Source organism: Gambusia affinis, linkage group LG10, assembly GCF_019740435.1.
Source record: "Gambusia affinis linkage group LG10, SWU_Gaff_1.0, whole genome shotgun sequence".
Taxonomy (NCBI): Eukaryota; Metazoa; Chordata; class Actinopteri; order Cyprinodontiformes; family Poeciliidae; genus Gambusia; species Gambusia affinis.
The window spans coordinates 20,847,002-20,864,851 of record NC_057877.1 but is presented as its reverse complement, the minus strand read 5'-3'; the positions used below and the strand labels follow the sequence as shown (position 1 = coordinate 20,864,851).

Below are 17,850 nucleotides of genomic sequence, written 5' to 3'. Positions count from 1 at the left end.
TTGTTTAGGTTTTTTGCCCCTAAAGTTTTAGTCTGTGTTATGACCACATCTTATCTGTCCAAAGGACATTCTTTAAAGTATTAAAGTTAACTTAGAAGCAATGTCAGCCTCTTCTCTTGACGTGACTTTAATCAGTTCTACTCTGTCCACTCAGCCAGATTTGTGTCCATTAGGACTTCCTGCACCGTTCTTCCCGTTTTTTTTAACGGCTTCAGGAGTAGTACAAACCGTGCCAAGAAGTGTAGTGTGCAGAATTACAAAAGTTTACTATAATTAGGTGCTCTGCTAGTTCTTATGAGGATAAAAAAAAGAAATGATTTTGGCATGTCAGCTTTGTTACTGGTCACATGGTTCATACTTGAGATATATTCCTGGATTACATTTTTGATTTTAGAATATTTTACCTTCAAAATTAGAATTTTTGAAGACTCATCTAATCCAGTTTGTAAGGTTACCTTAAGTAAGAAGGTTAAAGAAGTAATGATCTTGATGACTGATCAAACAAGAACAGCTGCTAAAGCTCAAAATGCTTTCAGTTTCTTAACTGGTAATTGTCATATTTTTTAAAATGAATATCTCGTCCTTCAGTCATTTTGATTCTTGATTTGCAATGACCTATGCTGTCACCTTGCTTGTTTAGACCGATGGACATTATAGGGGCCAAAGCCTGGTGATAATGGAACAGTGTTTTGGGATGTAGGGCTAGGAAACAGATTAAGTTTAGGTTAATTATTATGGCTAGTTTTGGTGTTGATCACAGAAGGAATTTCTAAAATCAGTGGAAGGCTGTATAATGTCCTAGTAAGGGTAGAAATCCAAACCGGTGTGTGTTAAGGTCTGTGATTGCAGCGTCATTACACTGTAATTACAAGCTGCTGCCGTGTGTGCCAGCTTCTGCCGGCGGTCTAAAGAAAACATATTAAAGTGATTCATTTGCAGTCTGCACACAATGATGGATTAAAGCACGCCTAGCTCCTGTGTTTGCATAGATATATGCCTCATGGCTGCAGACACTTTCAGAGTTCCTTGCATATTGGACATAGTTTGGAGTGTTTTATGCTGGCTCTTTGGACAGGTGGCCTGATTGTGAATCAGAAGCCACACAGAGAGGAGTGTATTAAAAATTATATTTTCCCAATTTTGCTTTTATGCCAGGAGAGGGCAGCCAACTCTCACATTATTTCTTTAATCATCTCAGCTTTATTCACAAATATACATCTCTCATGTCTAAATCACCCTGGTTTTTGTTCCTTCATAAAATTAAAACGTGATTTATATTTTTGGTATTGAAGTTTTATATATTTTACCAAATTGCTAACCGATTAATAAAACATTAATAAAAATAATTATAGAGGAGAGATTTTTTTTTAAAACTCCTGTTTGTAAAATAAAAATATATGCTCATAATGCTCACTTGCCTAATTATTTTGCACACTTTATCTATGCTTATCCTTACTTGTCTAGATTTGATTTATTTAGTTAGAAAAAATCAAAAAAACTTTATTCGGCATTTCCTGCAGGCAATATCTTTTTAATGTCTTAATCAGTTTTATATTTAGTTTCCGATAAGACTATGAACCATTTGAGCCACTGAAGTTCTTTATCAATCACTTGACCAGACTTTTATTTGTAGAGCAAGGTTATCATTTTGTCACTTTCCTAAATGAACTTTTGGTGAGTTTTTTTGTGGCCGCTGGTCTGACAGGTGACTCTATTACGTATTTTTGTGTATGTCTGCCTCTGCTCACACAGCTCCTCAAAACAGGAAACAAGGAGGTGAAGCCAGGGTTTATGGGATAATGTGGCCTCAAAGGAGCTTCTTGTTTAGAGGCAGAGCTGCAGCACTTTAAGCTTGTTTTTTTTCCGTTTTGTACTTGCATGGAACGTTTTGACCCTGGCACAAGGACAGGAAAACATGACACCAGCTGGAGCTTTGAGTGCTGCTTGGATGGATGAGAGGGTGCCAGAGCTCAGAGTATCACCCTTGCTTTAGGCAGAAACAACTTTGGCATTCGTGCCAACCAACTTTCATGCTGCTCAACCTGCAGATCCCAGGAAAAGACAACATAAGAACGTAAACCTGAACCTGAACTAAAATCTATTTTAATTACGCTCCAATCCTCACGTTATTTGTTCTTTTAAAGCTATCCGTTTCTCTCACCACAAAGAATTGTGCCTTTGGGAAATGAGAAATATCTAGCTTTTTTTGTTTTATTTTTCTTCAGTTGGTGAAGAAAGTGATCACTAAAAGTATTTGCATATGATTTGCAAAAGTTTTTTTTTCCCACACAGCAAATACATGAAGAGTTCTCTGCCTTTTTAGACAAATTTGCCGTGGACTCTGCGGTTCGCATCCAGAATGACAAGATATACAACAAAGTTTATTATCCTTTAGGTATACATGCCTGAGAAGTTTTGCAACCACAAAACACTTCTAAAAAATTAAGTGTTTTAGAATATTTTGTATATTTCGATCAAGCTTTGGGCCTTAGCATCTACTGAATCCAGTCAAATTCAGACTAGAAATATTGCTCTTCACGACAACGAGGTCAGTTTCTTAAATTTAATTTGTTTGACAACAATAGCACATTGTATTATTTGGACATCCAAAATAAATAAGTTTGTGAGTTCATGTTTACAACTTTTTAATTTTGTTAGCTTTCTGTGTCACCCACAATCTGTGGATTTTGTTTTGTCATTGCTGGCCGCTATTTCTTCTTTTTTTTTTTTTTTTCAAACACTCAAGTTGCATACTTCATGTGTTTCACTGAGTTTAAATCACCTCGTCACCTGAAAACTCGATCGCTTGGTAGATCTCTGGGAAACTTAATTTTAGTCATTTCAAAACAGGACCTCATATAACCCAAAATACATTGATGCTTGTCGGAGCTCAGAGCAGATTGTTTTGAACTCTCACTTCAGACTTTGACAAGAAGAGAAGCACAGGGCTGTTTTGTGAACCACTGTATGTATTTGTGTGTGTTTGTCTATGTAGTTTTTGAAGGCTACCAATAGATGGATGCTATGACTTCTTAGAGTCTTTCATAGAGTGCAATTGGAAAGTTTGAGCAGGAACAAAAATGTGGCAAGGAAATTAGACCATGTTGACAGTGCTTGCTCACACACAGGTTAGCCAAGAGTTCCAGATTCATGTGGATGTTGCATCTGATCCCATGACTCTCATGATCCTGCTGGGCTATGTCATACAGCTTTCCTAAGGGTTGTTTCCAACATCACTAAAGATGTCATTGTATTTTATTGACCTTTAAATTATTTTATTTCTAAGTATGTGGAAAAAACAACTGAGTTATGTATTAATTTATGGTAATTTTTTCCCCCAAGTACTACGATCCTTTCTGGGCAACATTATGCCACTAAATCTGGCTATCGTGTTTCATAATCATCAATAATTTTATGCACCAACCTAAAATTAAAAAAATGTTTTTCTTTTCCAACTATTCTAGAAAACTGTACTGTGATCATTTTCATTTTAATTTTTCTTTATATTTTAAGGCTTTTTATTAATTTTCATCAAATGAGACCATCATTCAGTAAATAATCTTAGTTAGAAAATAGTACATTAAGTATTAAAGTACCTAATCATATTGAAAACTTGCTTCACACAAAGAAATGATTTTGGGTATTCATTTATCTTTATCTTGTTTCTTTGAGTTATTAGTTTCTTTCATGCAGTTATATGGTTAACATGAGGACATGATTGCCCATTGGTCATTCAAGGGTGAATTGTTGTGTTGTGATATGCTTTGCATTTATGGTATTTACTTACTTGTTTACATGGTCAGAGTAATGTACATATGTTACAAATTCTGCATAGTTTCTGAAGTATGTTGTTTCTAAGCTTGTTGTCCTCTTTCAGTCTACCTGAAGTTTATACTGCATTGGTGTTACAAGCTATTTTGTTATGCTGATGAATTATATCTGTAAAGATGGCTATAGTGTGCACTGTTCCTACTTTCCAGAGTTACACTTATTGTATTTGTGACTTGTTGAGAAATACAATACATTAAAGTTTTCTGTTGCAATTGAAAGATAGATCTGCAAGTAAACCAAATGGAACAGTGCGGCTTCTTCTAGTTGTATGCATTATTCCTAAGTCTTGTCTTTCTTTTCAGGACGGTTCCTACCTGGCTGAATTCCTACTTGGTAAAGGCTATGAGGTGAGAGAGACAGGTCACACACTGCAACCTTAAAAAGAAGCAGATCTTTTTTCTTCAGACGCTCAGACGTCCTCACAAACGCATAAGAAATAAATGTCGATAGTCATGAAGGCCAACATCCACACAGCAACATTCCCTCGATAAGCAGCATCCAGCCACTTCTGTCTGTGGGAACTTCAGGGGGAATGGTGATTTGACAGCTCTTATAGACACTGGTTCTCTCACACCTCGCCCCGATAAGACCCTCCTGTTGGATGAGCTCTTTCACTCCTGATTGTGGTGCTTACCCAAGGGTCCCACTAATTCTCAGGAAATTGTTACCATCATAGTAACAATTTCCTGACATTGTATGATGGTAACAATTTCTCAGGAAATTTGTTACCATCATAGTAACAGTTTCCTGAGAATTTGGAAATTTTTCAGGAAACCTTAAGAGTGAGTTCATCAACTTTCATCTGATGCTTGTTGTATATTTAGGTGTCTTGCAGCAGTGCCGACAAACAAATATTTGCCACTAAGAGATTTCTTAAGGAATTTTTTACCATTTTGGTACCCAAACAACTTTTGACATCAGGTACAGATAACCTGAGGAAAACTAATGAGGTCAGACTACTTACAGAACTGTAGAAAACTCTGAGATGGAACTCTGACAACACAAAGTAGGCTTAAATTAGCAGAAACAGAATGGGGTACAAAGTTATTTTTAAGGTTATTGGACTTTAACAACCTACTGTAATAGCCATTATTTATAAAAAGTGAACAGGGTGGAACCTGTTCCACCCAGAATTGACTAGCCTCCCAAAATTACACTAACAATACATCAATGACCCATTCGGGATGTTACCGAAGAATCCAGAACATCTAAACTACTGCTTGTACACCAGTATGTGCTCCTCTGAAATGGTAAAAATAAAATCCAAATCTGTTTGAGCAGCTATTGGCTTGATTGACCAAGCCACTCATGTTCATGCTTACTAAAGGCACCGATGTGTCTGAATTGAGACAATTTTATTAAAGAAGGACAATGCCAAATGGCAGTTATTGCCATCCTGAATGATACATCTAGAGTGGTACTGCCGGTTTTAGGATCAATGACTTTTCATATCAGGGCTGCCTAGTTTCAGAAAGTCTTTTTACTAAAATAATTTTTTGGCACTAGTGCCTGTTATGCAACAGTAATCTGACAGGAAGGGGCAGAGAGAAGGGAGTAAAATGCGGCAAAGAAGCCGAGGTTAGAAGTCGCATTTGGTCTGCGTCTGATTTTGGAACCTCTGAATACACGGCACCCACTCTAACCACTGTACCATGTGACACCCCCACAAAGTCTTTTTAAGTTTGCGAGGGTGGCCATTTGTAATAATGGTCATCAGTGTTCCATATGTTCTCTGTTTTTTATTTCATGTCTCTCACTGTGGTGTACTGAAGTCCCAAAGCCTTAGAAATAACTTTTTAACCTGTTGTTTCATCATCTTTAGCTCCTTGAGATCTTTTAGCATACTTCATGTTAGTGGGTTATTTCAAAGTGATGTGTTAATGCTACTAGTCTGAAAGTAACCAGGCTAGTATTTGTTAAGAAGACAGAATGGCTTGGAAATCTTTTCCCATTTGACAAATGAAAGCATACTGGAAGTGAAATTTGTTTCATAAGAAACATTTAGATACAACACAAAAAGGCAGAAAATTTACATAAGTGAATAAATACAAATGTGTGTAATGATGAGTAAAAACTAGATAAGTTGCATAAAGACAATAACTAGATTAAAGAAACACTGACCTTCATCTTAATCTGCTTTCATGTCAATTGCTCCATCTGCTGCTCAGCTCAGGGACAGCAGGCAGGAAAGTGGATGAGCTCCAGCTTGAGGGGGTTGACTGATAAGGTGGTGTGGAGGGGGAAAGGGTGGCAATAAAGAGGAGTGCAGAGGCATGCAGGAAGAGCACAGTGAATAAAGGAAGTGAGTCGGGCCACAGTGTCCTCCCACTAATGGACTCCCTTTGGAGCAGGTCCTGTTATCTTCCCTGAGCAGACCTTCCTCATAAACCCCCTACTGAATGTGAAGGAAAGATCACAGATCAGACGGCAACAACTAAACACCGAGCTGAAGTTATATCAGTATTTTATAATGTAGAGTATTTACTGAAAACTTCTAGAAATAAAAGCTAAACTGAATGAGGCAAAGTAAACAAGCTTTTTCTATTTCTCAGCTTTTCATACTCGTGTGACATTTTTCTTTAAAAAGCAAGCAAGATGTCTGGCTTTATAGAAACAAATCTTATTTAGGAAAGCAGTTAAAAGAAATGATAATTTTTACCACGTTTTGGACCAAAGTTTTCAAACAGAAGGAGGATTCTGTTTCTCTGTTACAGGGAAGGCTGACACTGGTTGTGCCAAACCTTTTTTCTTAGGTAACTAGCAACAAAATTAGGTGCAGCCACATTTTTGACAGCATCCTAAGTAACTTCCTGGCTTTACAGTTTTTTTTAAAACTACTGTTTATAAAGGCACTATCGATTTGTAAATGATTAAATAAGTATAAATTTAAATTTAAGGTCCTTTATTTGAAACAAAATTGTGCAATTGGGTTAATTACTAGATAAGTGTTAAAAGTGCTTCAATGACCTAAAATTTAAAGTTTAAAGCCTTTGAAGACAAATAAAATGACAAAATAAAATAAAATATAAACTATAAGATGTCTTTAGGGCTAAACAAGCCCAGAAAAAAGAATCTAAGAGATAGAAATGGTAACATCTGAAAAGGTTGAATGGTCTGATATATTCTATGGTTTATTATTTTGTATGTTTTATACTTTTTACTTTGCCAGAATAACTTGTATAAAATCGATTTACTAGTTGTGTCTTAGATCACATAATTAAGTCAGTTCATAGATATCAATTCATGAAAAAATTGTGAAGAAAATATGTAACTCGTGGAATGTAACTTTGTAAATAATAATAAAAAGTAAAAAAAAAAATACTCCTTATGAATAAGCTCACCAAATCTTTGCAGTTTCAGTCCTATCTCTTCTCTTTTTCCTCAGATTCATGGTATTTTGCGGCGTTCCAGCTCCTTCAACACAGGTCGGATCGAGCATCTTTACCAAAACCCACAGACACATACGGAGGGCAGTAAGTATTTTGTTGTCAACGTCTGCACTATTGGTCCCAGTTGTAAACCAATTAGCACCAATTTGTGAACAACTGTTAAACACAAAAGACTTATTTTATACAAGCTTCAACAAAATTTACCTTTACCTCCAAGATATTAATTAAGATAAATGTATAAAATATTCAACATAGCATGTCTTCCATGCACCTTACGATTAAAAAAAAAAACATGTGTGCTACTCTTTCTAAGATATGAAGCTCCATTATGGTGACCTGACTGACAGCACCTGTCTGGTGAAAATCATCAATGAGGTGAAGCCCACAGAAATCTACAACCTGGGTGCTCAGAGCCACGTCAAGGTAGCGTGATCTAAGAAACATACCTCCTGTCGTCTCATGTGGCTTTATACAAAAATAAAATGTCTGGTATCTTCATTATGACGCTGTAATCCCTGTAAAGTGATTTGAGTGTTTAGAAAAGTGAATCTAGGAACAAACGGTTAATGAGATATCACTGATGATGGGATTTGGAGAAACACTTTTCTCAAAGTCAATTTGGAAAGATGAAGGTGTTCCATAAATTTTAAAACATGTTTTGGTAAAACTTGAACTGACATTATGCTGTTGATGGATTGGTTTGCCAATCAAACCACTGCATGTATGCTCCATTTCAAGCAAAATGTGACATAAATGGCACATTAGTCATACCACCAAAATAGTTAAGAAAAAAGTGAGAAAATTTTTTCCAGATGTTATTTATTTATTTATCTTTTCAAATACAGAGATTTACATTCTAAAAAACATTTCTTCTTCTCTGGGGAGCTAGCGTCTGAAATGCAAAAACCCTCTGAAGGCTGGTGGGACAGGAAGTAAAGTATTCTTGAATGGGTCAGTCTGTAAAACAGTATTGTCTTTGTCCGTAAGCCTCACAGGGATCCCAGATGATCCGGCTGAACCGCCTCTGTCCCCTAGTGATCTAATTTACAGTCTCCACACAAAACTGATCTTCATTCATCTTTTTAGAGCAGCCAGGATCTGACTCAGGCCATTCATAAAAAGCAAAGAGCCATTTCTCGTAATGTAAGCTTGAAACTTTGAGTAATAGCTGTTCTTTATTTAAGATTCATCCTCAGTCTAAATTTAGACATTGAATTTTGTAAACCACAGTATAACTGGAAGAGCCCAGTCAGCTGGCAAATAGCTAAGTTGTGGTATCATTCCTCTTTCTTGGTTTGGGGTTACAAAAAATAATGACCTGTTAAAAAAAATAAATACAAACTACTGCTTGCTCTGACATTTCCTTTTCTTTCTGCTGTGGCTCATATAAGCTAATTCTAAAATATGTTACAATGCTTGAGTTTTAGCTGATTGTTTGATGATGTCAGTGCTTTTCATCTGACTGCTGTATATTTATATTGATGACCTTAGATGATAGCTTTGACTTGAAGGCAGAAGTCTGTTTAGTAGCTGATTGGAAGCTATTATCATTGAAAAATGGTTGTATAATCTCTATAGTCTCTTTTCTCAGAGAGATTTTGAATCAGATTTTTTTTTGACTAAATTATATCAGTGATAAGGTAAAGATTATTTAAATAGTATAAATTTATTTCCTAGCATTATACTAGTTTTAATGTCCCATACATTTTGATATAAGGCAGTACAACATTGTAGCAGAGATTTCTGGTCGCAGGACTGAAAGCCAATTTAATTTTATTTCACAAATTTAAAAGCTACATATCAGTCAGTTGTTTTCCAACTCCAACTGGGTTTAATCCCCAAAATTAAGATGACTTCAAATGACTTTTATTCCCTTGAACTTAATTTAAAGAAAAAAATGTTCACAACAAATTTGTACGAGGTTGGTGAAACAAGTGGGGAACAAAATGAATTTATTTCCACCTGTTCACATCCTTGTTAATGCAAATTGGGCATTCACATTTTTTTTTTGTCGGTGAGTTTAAAGGAAGAGAAAAAGCGAATAGGACAGAATAAGATGGGAGAGAATGGATGACTCCCCTCACCACATCCTTTGTGGCAAAAGTATGAGACTGTTTTTCACCTCCCACATCCTTGGGCCACACACAGAAACAGGCCTGAAAATCCCTGTACCTGTACAAAGTTTTCATTTTTATTTGTTTCCTCACAAATAAACCCTGCTCTGGTTTTGTTCTTGCTACGCTACCCATTCCAAATAGCCCAGCCTGCTAGATTACTGACAGAAGTGGCGTCTTGCATATTCCACACAGCAGCTACTCTGCATCTTTCTGTCTTATTCCCACCAGTGCTCTTCCTGCCTCTGCCTTACAGGGAATCTTTTCTGATTCATTTTAGCTTGAGCCTCTTTTCTGCTTTGACATAGGATGTGTGGGTGCTGGTTTCCGCTAAAGAGGGTCATTATCAACAACAGAATTGAAGTTGTTTTTATTATTTTGCATGGGTGGAGGTGGACAGGGAATAGTTGAACCAACTGTAGAGTACATGAGAGACAACCAGCTGTAGTATCCTCCAACTACAACAGAAAGGCCTTTTGTGCTTTTTCCTTTACTCTGGAAAAAAGTCTGATCTTTGTGATTGGGACTGATTCCCAGTTTGGAAACCTATATATATTTATACCTACATGAGAGACAGACTTACTATTTGACAATCTACTACGAATTCAACTACTTGCTCTGGGTAACATCCAATTATAAGCTCCTGCTTTGTAGAAACAATATAATCACACAGTCAGATTCAAATTCTGTTATTTATTGTACAATTAAGTGTGCCTTTCCATTTTAATGACTTCTTGCAGGAAGATAATGCCCTGTGGCCCAGGCTCAAATCATCTGGAATTAATTTGCCATTTTTTTAATATTGTTTAATAAAATGTTTTTATTAAACCTTTATTTAATCAGATAAAAACCAGTACTGCGAATTTACTGGAGTGATCTCTCCAGTTACCAAATATCAACCTAAAAGGCCACCATTAGGATATGCTGGAACAGAAAATTGGCATCATGGTTTTATCAACAAATCTACTGCAATTATGTACCAATATCTTAAAGGAAATTTCTTGGAAATATCTAGTTGTTCTAAGTTTAGTATACCCATCTTGCTATGGTAGGAATACAACAGGGTGCTGAAAGTTAAAGGTAAAAATACTTCATACACAACTAAACAGGACTGAGTTTGAGGGTGTTGGACAGGAAGCTTACACTTTCAATAAAATGTTCAGATGAGGTAAGACAAAAAAAACAAACAAAAAACAGTCACAACAACAGATGATGAATTTATGTTTGAGAACAAAGTATTCTGGTAATTGCACTCCTGAAATATGCATGAGGAACATTTTTAAATGGGGAAGTGCTCTTGCTAATGTGTTGTGCATCTGAAGGTTCAGAGCAATCCTTTTGTGTTGTCCAAGTGACGCGCGTCACAGGAAGTGCACAAACAAAACCCTGGTAGTTGTCTACACACAATTTTTCCCACCTGCAGCTGTCACAGCAGACACAACAGCAGATTGAATGAATTATTAACACACAAACAAAGTGACACAACTGAGGGTCACTCGGCATTTGGGGAATATGTATATTGTGCCAAAGAAATAGGTTTGCTCAGGGAATGAGGATGAGAACACAAATAAGACCTTCAGTTTGTAAGAGTTCAGAACTGAATGTGCAATATTAGAGAGTCGGCTTGAAATTTTTTAGGGTCTTATGTTTGGTGGGTTTTGAAGAGAAAGAACTGATCAAACTAAGGAGGAGCAGACTTCTTATTTTCTGTATCCAACTTGATGTGAATAACTTCTTAAAGTGGATTACTATCTTCCCATTATCTATTTGGAGAATTCTTTCTCTTGGTTACCCTTTGGACTTTTCTCCATCAGGGTTTGAAGAGGCTCCTGCATCACAAAAACACACAAGCTTTAACACCCATATTTCCCAACAAAGTCTGCCCTGTTTGTTTGCTGTCGATGTCTTTATTGCCCTGTCTGCATTACTACCTGCCGTTTTTTCTTGAACATGAGAAATACAGAATAGAAAAGAAATGGAACTGATTTGAGTTGAACTGAAGTGGACTGAATGCAACTGAATGGAATGTAATTTAGTAGGCGGTAGTTGAATTTAACTGGGTAGAAAATCATTGAATTAAGTGAAATTGAATGTGGTGGAAGTGAATGGGAGTGAAATGATGGAAGAGGATTGACTATAACTGGTTAGACTAGAATTGAAAGCAATGGAAATGCTTTGGACTGGGTTAAGTGGAACATAGTTGCATTAACTGGAAAATAATGAAGCAGAATTTGACTGAATTGGATATGGTGGAAATAAATCGAACTGCACTGAACTGAATGGAATTTAGTGGCATGGAGTTGAATACAATGGGATTCATTTGGAAAATAATTAAATGGCATGTGTGGATGTTTGATTGCTGCACAAGGGTCTGGAAGCCTGTGTCCAGTCTCTAATTTTAATGGCTTAGACCTACATAAAAGAAAGTCTCTTCGGCCTCTATGGACTCAAGAGTGAACTTGGCTTTGGGGAACAGTCCAGTGTGCCAAAAGAAATAGGTCAGCTCAGGGAATGATTTGCAGTTGTTTTGAGGGTCAGATATGTTGCTCCACTCATGAGTCAGACTTTTTTCTGTTTTTTGAGATGTTGTAACACATGGAAATATGTAGTGAGAAAAAAGATAAAAAGAAACAGGAAGAACAGAGAGGGAGTTTTCTGAGGTCTGTTAACTAAATATACAGAGCCAATAAATAGTATCACAAAGCTATATGTGATTGCATCTGTGTCTTAAATCAAACCCCAAATATTCCACTTCAGCTGTCTTCCTTCGATACATCGAAGCCAAAATAAACTGCAGATGCAGTTTCACAATGTTGATTTATAGATGGCACTAGTGAGCCACTACAGCTCCTTTGTGGCTTTGAGTCATGGCTTTTATCAGCAATAAAACAAATGTGTGAGAATGAAATGTTCTGTAATGTGCTCCTCTGGCATCACAGTTACTTCAATTAATTATTTTCATTTTTGAAATGTCATCAATGAAATCATGAAGGAAAAGAAAATACTTGTTTTGATGGAAGACTATTGAGAGTAACACCAACATGTTAAATATCTAAAGAGATATTTTCCTTTCATTGTCTTTAACTATGATCATAAAATAAAAATAAAAAATCATACAGGGAAGATAAATGTGATGGAAAATGGCAAAGACAGCAGTTTACAAAATAATGCGACCTTTGATGTATCTACTCTTTTTTGCTATTCTTAACTTTTTTTCTATACAGTAAGTTTTTCATTTAGGATTTTAAATTACAACTTCAGCAATAGATGTATGACAAAGGTAAAATTGTGCTCTATATCTTGTATTTTCACCTTCTTGGCTATACTACATGCAGTTATAGGTTCTTACGGATGTACAACATAATTATCTAGAATTTAAGTTCTGTCTAAAGATTTAGTTGTTGATACAAAGTCTTAGATTTGTAAAAGTTGTTTTTATTTTTTTTCGTAACAGAAAGTTCTTTTGGGGACGTTGAAAATCACTACAGAGCCAACTGGTCACTTCTTCACACACATCGTTAAATTGAATTCAAATTAGTCAAAAATGAAATATCGAGACGTCTAAAGTGTAAAGCAGAGTTTACTGAATATTCTGGTTAAAAGATGAACTCATTCTTTTACATCATATACTTTATCCTTTTTATCTGTATTTTTTTTAAGTTTTGTGCTCAATTATTTGCTAAAATATTTATCTACTGGGTGAGTGATTGACAGTGGCCCTCGGTGTGTTTGTTGTTACGAGGCTTACAACAATTAACAGACACAAAGCTGGAATAGTTTGTGTTAATTAGTTTAGTTTGTGTGAGTTGAGCACTGAGGTGAGAAGTCTGTAACCAGGAATTACACTAAATATTTATTAAGCTCATCAATCTTCCTGTACTTGTTGCTATGTCCTCCAGGGAAACATTTGGCAGCAATCGACCTTGAAGATCCACATTTGATCTTCTTTAATAATTTATCAGAAGCAATTGATGTTGTGTGTTTTCTTTTGGAATCTTCTTCAGTTAGTGATTTGCCGTGAGAGAACATATTGCTGCATGTTGTTTTTCTTCAGGATAATTACACACAGTCTCAGGTCTGATGGCTTCAGATCTTTATCAAATGTGCAAGCAATTGTCTAAATATGTTGCTACATAAGGGAGGTTGTTGTTATGCCAAAAGAAATAATGCTCTAAATTGAAGACGTGGTCAAAATTGTTTTTGCAACTATATTTAAGTAAAAAAACTACATTAAACAAACCAATAAGGAATAATACTTTGTGACAATTCTGTTGGTGTCTGTTACTTGATTTAGGGCTGCATGATATCAGGAAAACTTGCAATTACAACACAGTTGTTGAAACTTATATTATAGATTTAAAATTAATTTACATTTCTTTTCCTTTTTTGTCATAACAAAGGAAAGAAATGTCATGATAAAAAATAAAAAGAAATGTAAATTCATCTTACGAAACAGCTATGACGTGAACATCATGGACAGTTAGAGAGAGGCTTTTCCAATTGGGCGAATACATTTTTGACATTTTTTTATTTGAATAAAACAACGAAAACAGTGATGATATACATTAAAAAATGTCAGTTCTTTTCTTACCATCCTTTTCTCTGAAGGAAGACAATTTACTCTTGCTAACACTATAGCCACCAAAAAAACTGGGTGACTGTGGCTCTATGGGAACAGTAGTCGTCTTGCAGTCTGAAAGTTGTGGGCTTAATTTCAGCTTTCTACTGCCACATGTTGATGTTTCCCTGGGCAAAGAACCTTACAAAAAATGCTTAACAATCTACAAATCCGTGTATGACGGCGTGCATTTGTGAGTGTGATTGAGTAAATGTGTTTCTTTTTACCATCAGCTCATTTTCTGTTCACCGTTGTCCCTAATGGGGTTGGGAGGGTTGCTGGTGCCTATCTCCAGCTACGTTCCAGGCGAGAGGCGGGGTTCACCCTGGACAGGTCGCCAGTCTGTCGCAGGGCAACACAGAGACATACAGGACACACAACCATTCACACACACACTCACACCTAGGGAGAATTTAGAGAGACCAATTAACCTGACTGGTCTCTCTGGACTGTGGGAGGAAGCCGGAGAACCCGGAGAGAACCCACGCATGCACAGGGAGAACATGTAAACTCCATGCAGAAAGACCCTGGGCCGGGAATCGAACCCAGGACCTTCTTGCTGCAAGGCAACAGCTCTACCAACTGCGCCACTGTGCAGCCCTCTTTTACGAGCCACTGTGGGTAAATTTATAAATGCATGTCTCCATAAATGTTTAAACCTCAGTCAGTATTTGAGACACAGGAAACATTTTGGAGAAGTTGACTGTTCATCACAGGACCAAAATAGGCAGTTCTAATAAAACTGGATTTAAATGTGGGGCTTTAAAATCACCAGCTAACTTAACTTGGATATTTCTGAACTATGTGAGGACACCAAAGTACTTTGAGGGAACCATTCACAGAGGGTTCATTCAAACTTTATAACATAGATTTGATCCAAACACCTGCCTGCCGTGTGATGACATGCTGTTGTCAGCCACACCTGTACTAATATAGTATCAATATCAGATAAGATCGCTTGGTATTAGCGCATAGGTACACCTGTGATAGAAGTACTTGTCGACCGTTCTAGTTTACACAAAGAGCACAAACATACTCAGCTCAGTTGACTTTAAGCTTTATTTTGTGTACCAAAGGATTTCAGTAACAGACTTAGCAACTTTATACTCACAAACAAAAGCTTTGTCAAGACACATTGCCTTTTATATAGTTTGTCTCAGTAGTGTCAGTCAGGCAGCACCCACTCATTATTATAGTTTCACTGAGAGAAATCAGTCTCTTGTCTTCGGTCGCAGACTCTTAATTACACCATATTACCAAACACCCATATCAGCCCTGACAGACAGCGAGAAGATGCAGCCTCGCTCAATCCCTCCATAAGTGACATAAGCTCATTACTCACAGTAAACATTGTTGTTAATCTGTGAACACAAGTCCTGACTGCTGCTGCCCTTTCTGCTGCATGCTCACACCCTCACAGATGATACACACACACTTCCCCTGCCGAAGGCGAGTTGGGGCAATTCAGCCATCATGTTTGGTGGTTTTCTAACCCAGACAGACCCTCAGTTAGATTTAAAGCTTTACTGTTTGTAACTGATTTTTTTAAAAAAGGGAAAATTATGATGTTAACAGGAGATACTCTCTTAAGTCAGGTTTTTCTTGTTATTTTACAAGCTGTAAATTCTCTATTGAAGACATTTTGTGTCGAGAGGCAGTTTGTATTTCTGACTTCAGTTGAAAGTGTTTGTGGTGTCTACATGTTGGTCCATGCTTAAGAGCTTGTCTGTTGGGTAATTTAAGGGTTGCAAGCAACTTGTAAAATCTTGATGTAATGAGTTATGATCTCACTCATTTGAATGCTGTGGAATGATGATCCTGGAACAAAACAACCATAGAGCAGAGGCAATGTTTGCGATGAGGACAGAGATGAGAGTTTAATAGGTTGATGAGTTATGGCATTAGATTCTAATCTTGATATTTGTAATTGTTTTAGTCTCTCAGTTAATAAAAGCGGTTTGGAATTTCTTATCAATGTGTGTGCGCAGGGCGGTGTTTTTACCTGTGTGTATTCATTAAAGTTTTAAATCAGGCTGTCGTGTTTTTTATAAGCCGCTCCTAGCCTTGTCTCCTGTCAACCAAACAAACAAGCTTTTATTCTCAGAGAGAGCAGGAGCTTCAGGTTCATTTTGCTCAGAGCGCAGCTCCTCAACAGCATTCACATTTTGTTGATTTACATGAATCTGTGATCACCCTGACAATTATGGATAATGCAAGATTAAAAGAAATAAAGGTTAGAACACCTCTTTAAAGTTAATATTTTTTGTGATAGTAAGATACTCTGGAATCAACACGTTCTTAACTCATTTTTTAACCATCAAATATGTGCAAATGTATATTTGCAAATATAATTTTTCTCATATTTAGACCTTTTTGGGGGGGCCAGCCTATAAGGCAAAACGCAAAATAATGTGCTTGAGGGTTTAGTTTTTTTTGTATTTCCAAGATCTTCCTACGTATTTGATGGAAAACCTCAAACATTCATACCTTTGCACCAGTCCTGGAGGAGACTGGTAACATACAGTAGTTTTGAAGGCTGATGGTTGGCTATCGTGAAAAAGTTATACTATGAACCTTACTGGAAATTGCATGTGCTGTAAGCTGTGAAGAAACATCTTGTCTTAAACATTCCTCTTGCTTCTACTTTATTTGCTCAATATTTGTAAGTATATATTCAAAATGAACTGAACTGTCTTCATTCACTTTTTCTTCTACCATTGCCAAACTACAACCATGGCACAGAAAAAAAAACCCAACATGATTATTCATAACTACTCCTTCTGTTCGCTGATTGGCCCATTTGAAATTCAGCCAGAGAAATTGATCCTAATCGGAGAAATCCTAGACAAAGCACTGAAGGGAAATGAGAATTGAGCAGAGTTAATTAAAAAGGCAGACCAGTATTAAATTATTAAGGAAAATTTGAGCTCTTCTAAGTTTTACGTCTAAAAAATGCATTTGTCCTTATCAGTTATTACATGAGTGTTTTATCATAGTCAGATACGACCCATCTTTGTGTAAAAAGACTAAATCTTCATATTTTGGTGGTGATTCTGTTGCAGTGGTGATAAGGACTATCAAGGTTTTGTCTGTTTTTAAACCTTTTCAGCTACAATTTCCTGCTAACTCATCCTGAACAATTCGCCTGCTATTTTTCAGTTTTAGCTTATATGTAATTCTAGATGTGTTCATGTATTGAAAATGTGGGAAAGGTAATTTGGAGAAAGATCTAAATAATTATTTATTTTCATGCCAGTTTGAAAAAAAAAGGACTGAAGAGACTCAAATTTATATTTTTAAAAAGAAGTTCATGAAATTGGCATGATATAAATAAATAAATAAAAAATGTATATACTTTGCTCTTTACTTTTATTACATTGTGTCTGTGATCAATTAATTTTTTTTCTCTCTCTCTTTTTCTGTCATAAGGTGAGTGTTTGGCCACACACAGACGCTGCTGGTGCCTTTGGTCCAGTAATGTACTCTTGCCAGACATATGAGTGGCAAATGGCAAAAAGATCATTAATCAAACTCTCAGCACGTGTTCATTGTTTCCTTCGGCCTTCCTGCCTTGGCTTCTTTCTCCTCAATTTTTCCAGCTCTGCTTCAATGGAAAATATAGAGGTTCTTTTGTTTAACTTGTCACGATATTTCAGAGCTCTAAGAAATGTTATTTGTTTATTCAGGTGGGACAATTAAGATTGTCCCACATGTTTTTTTTTCTCTTAGTTCTACATGACTGTTAAAAACTCACATTTGTCCTTTAATTGCCTTTGAAAACTTGACTGCTTGTTTCCAGGCAGAGTCATTAATTCACACATCGAGTTCTTCACGTGTCCTCACAAAAGGTGAAACAGGTGTGCTAGTGCTCCTGAAATCTGACTGTTACCCTTTGCCT

At 36.4% G+C, this 17,850-nt stretch overlaps 1 protein-coding gene across 1 annotated transcript in view; it reads left to right on the top strand.

The window, feature by feature from the left end:
• The window catches only part of gmds (GDP-mannose 4,6-dehydratase), a 165,887-nt gene that overhangs the window by 7,860 nt on the left and 140,177 nt on the right, over nucleotides 1–17,850 (top strand). The window contains exons 2-4 of the mRNA XM_044128217.1: nucleotides 4,134–4,178; nucleotides 7,217–7,304; nucleotides 7,534–7,643. Coding sequence (XP_043984152.1) covers nucleotides 4,134–4,178; nucleotides 7,217–7,304; nucleotides 7,534–7,643 — 243 coding nt within the window. The remainder of the gene's footprint in view (nucleotides 1–4,133; nucleotides 4,179–7,216; nucleotides 7,305–7,533; nucleotides 7,644–17,850) is intronic.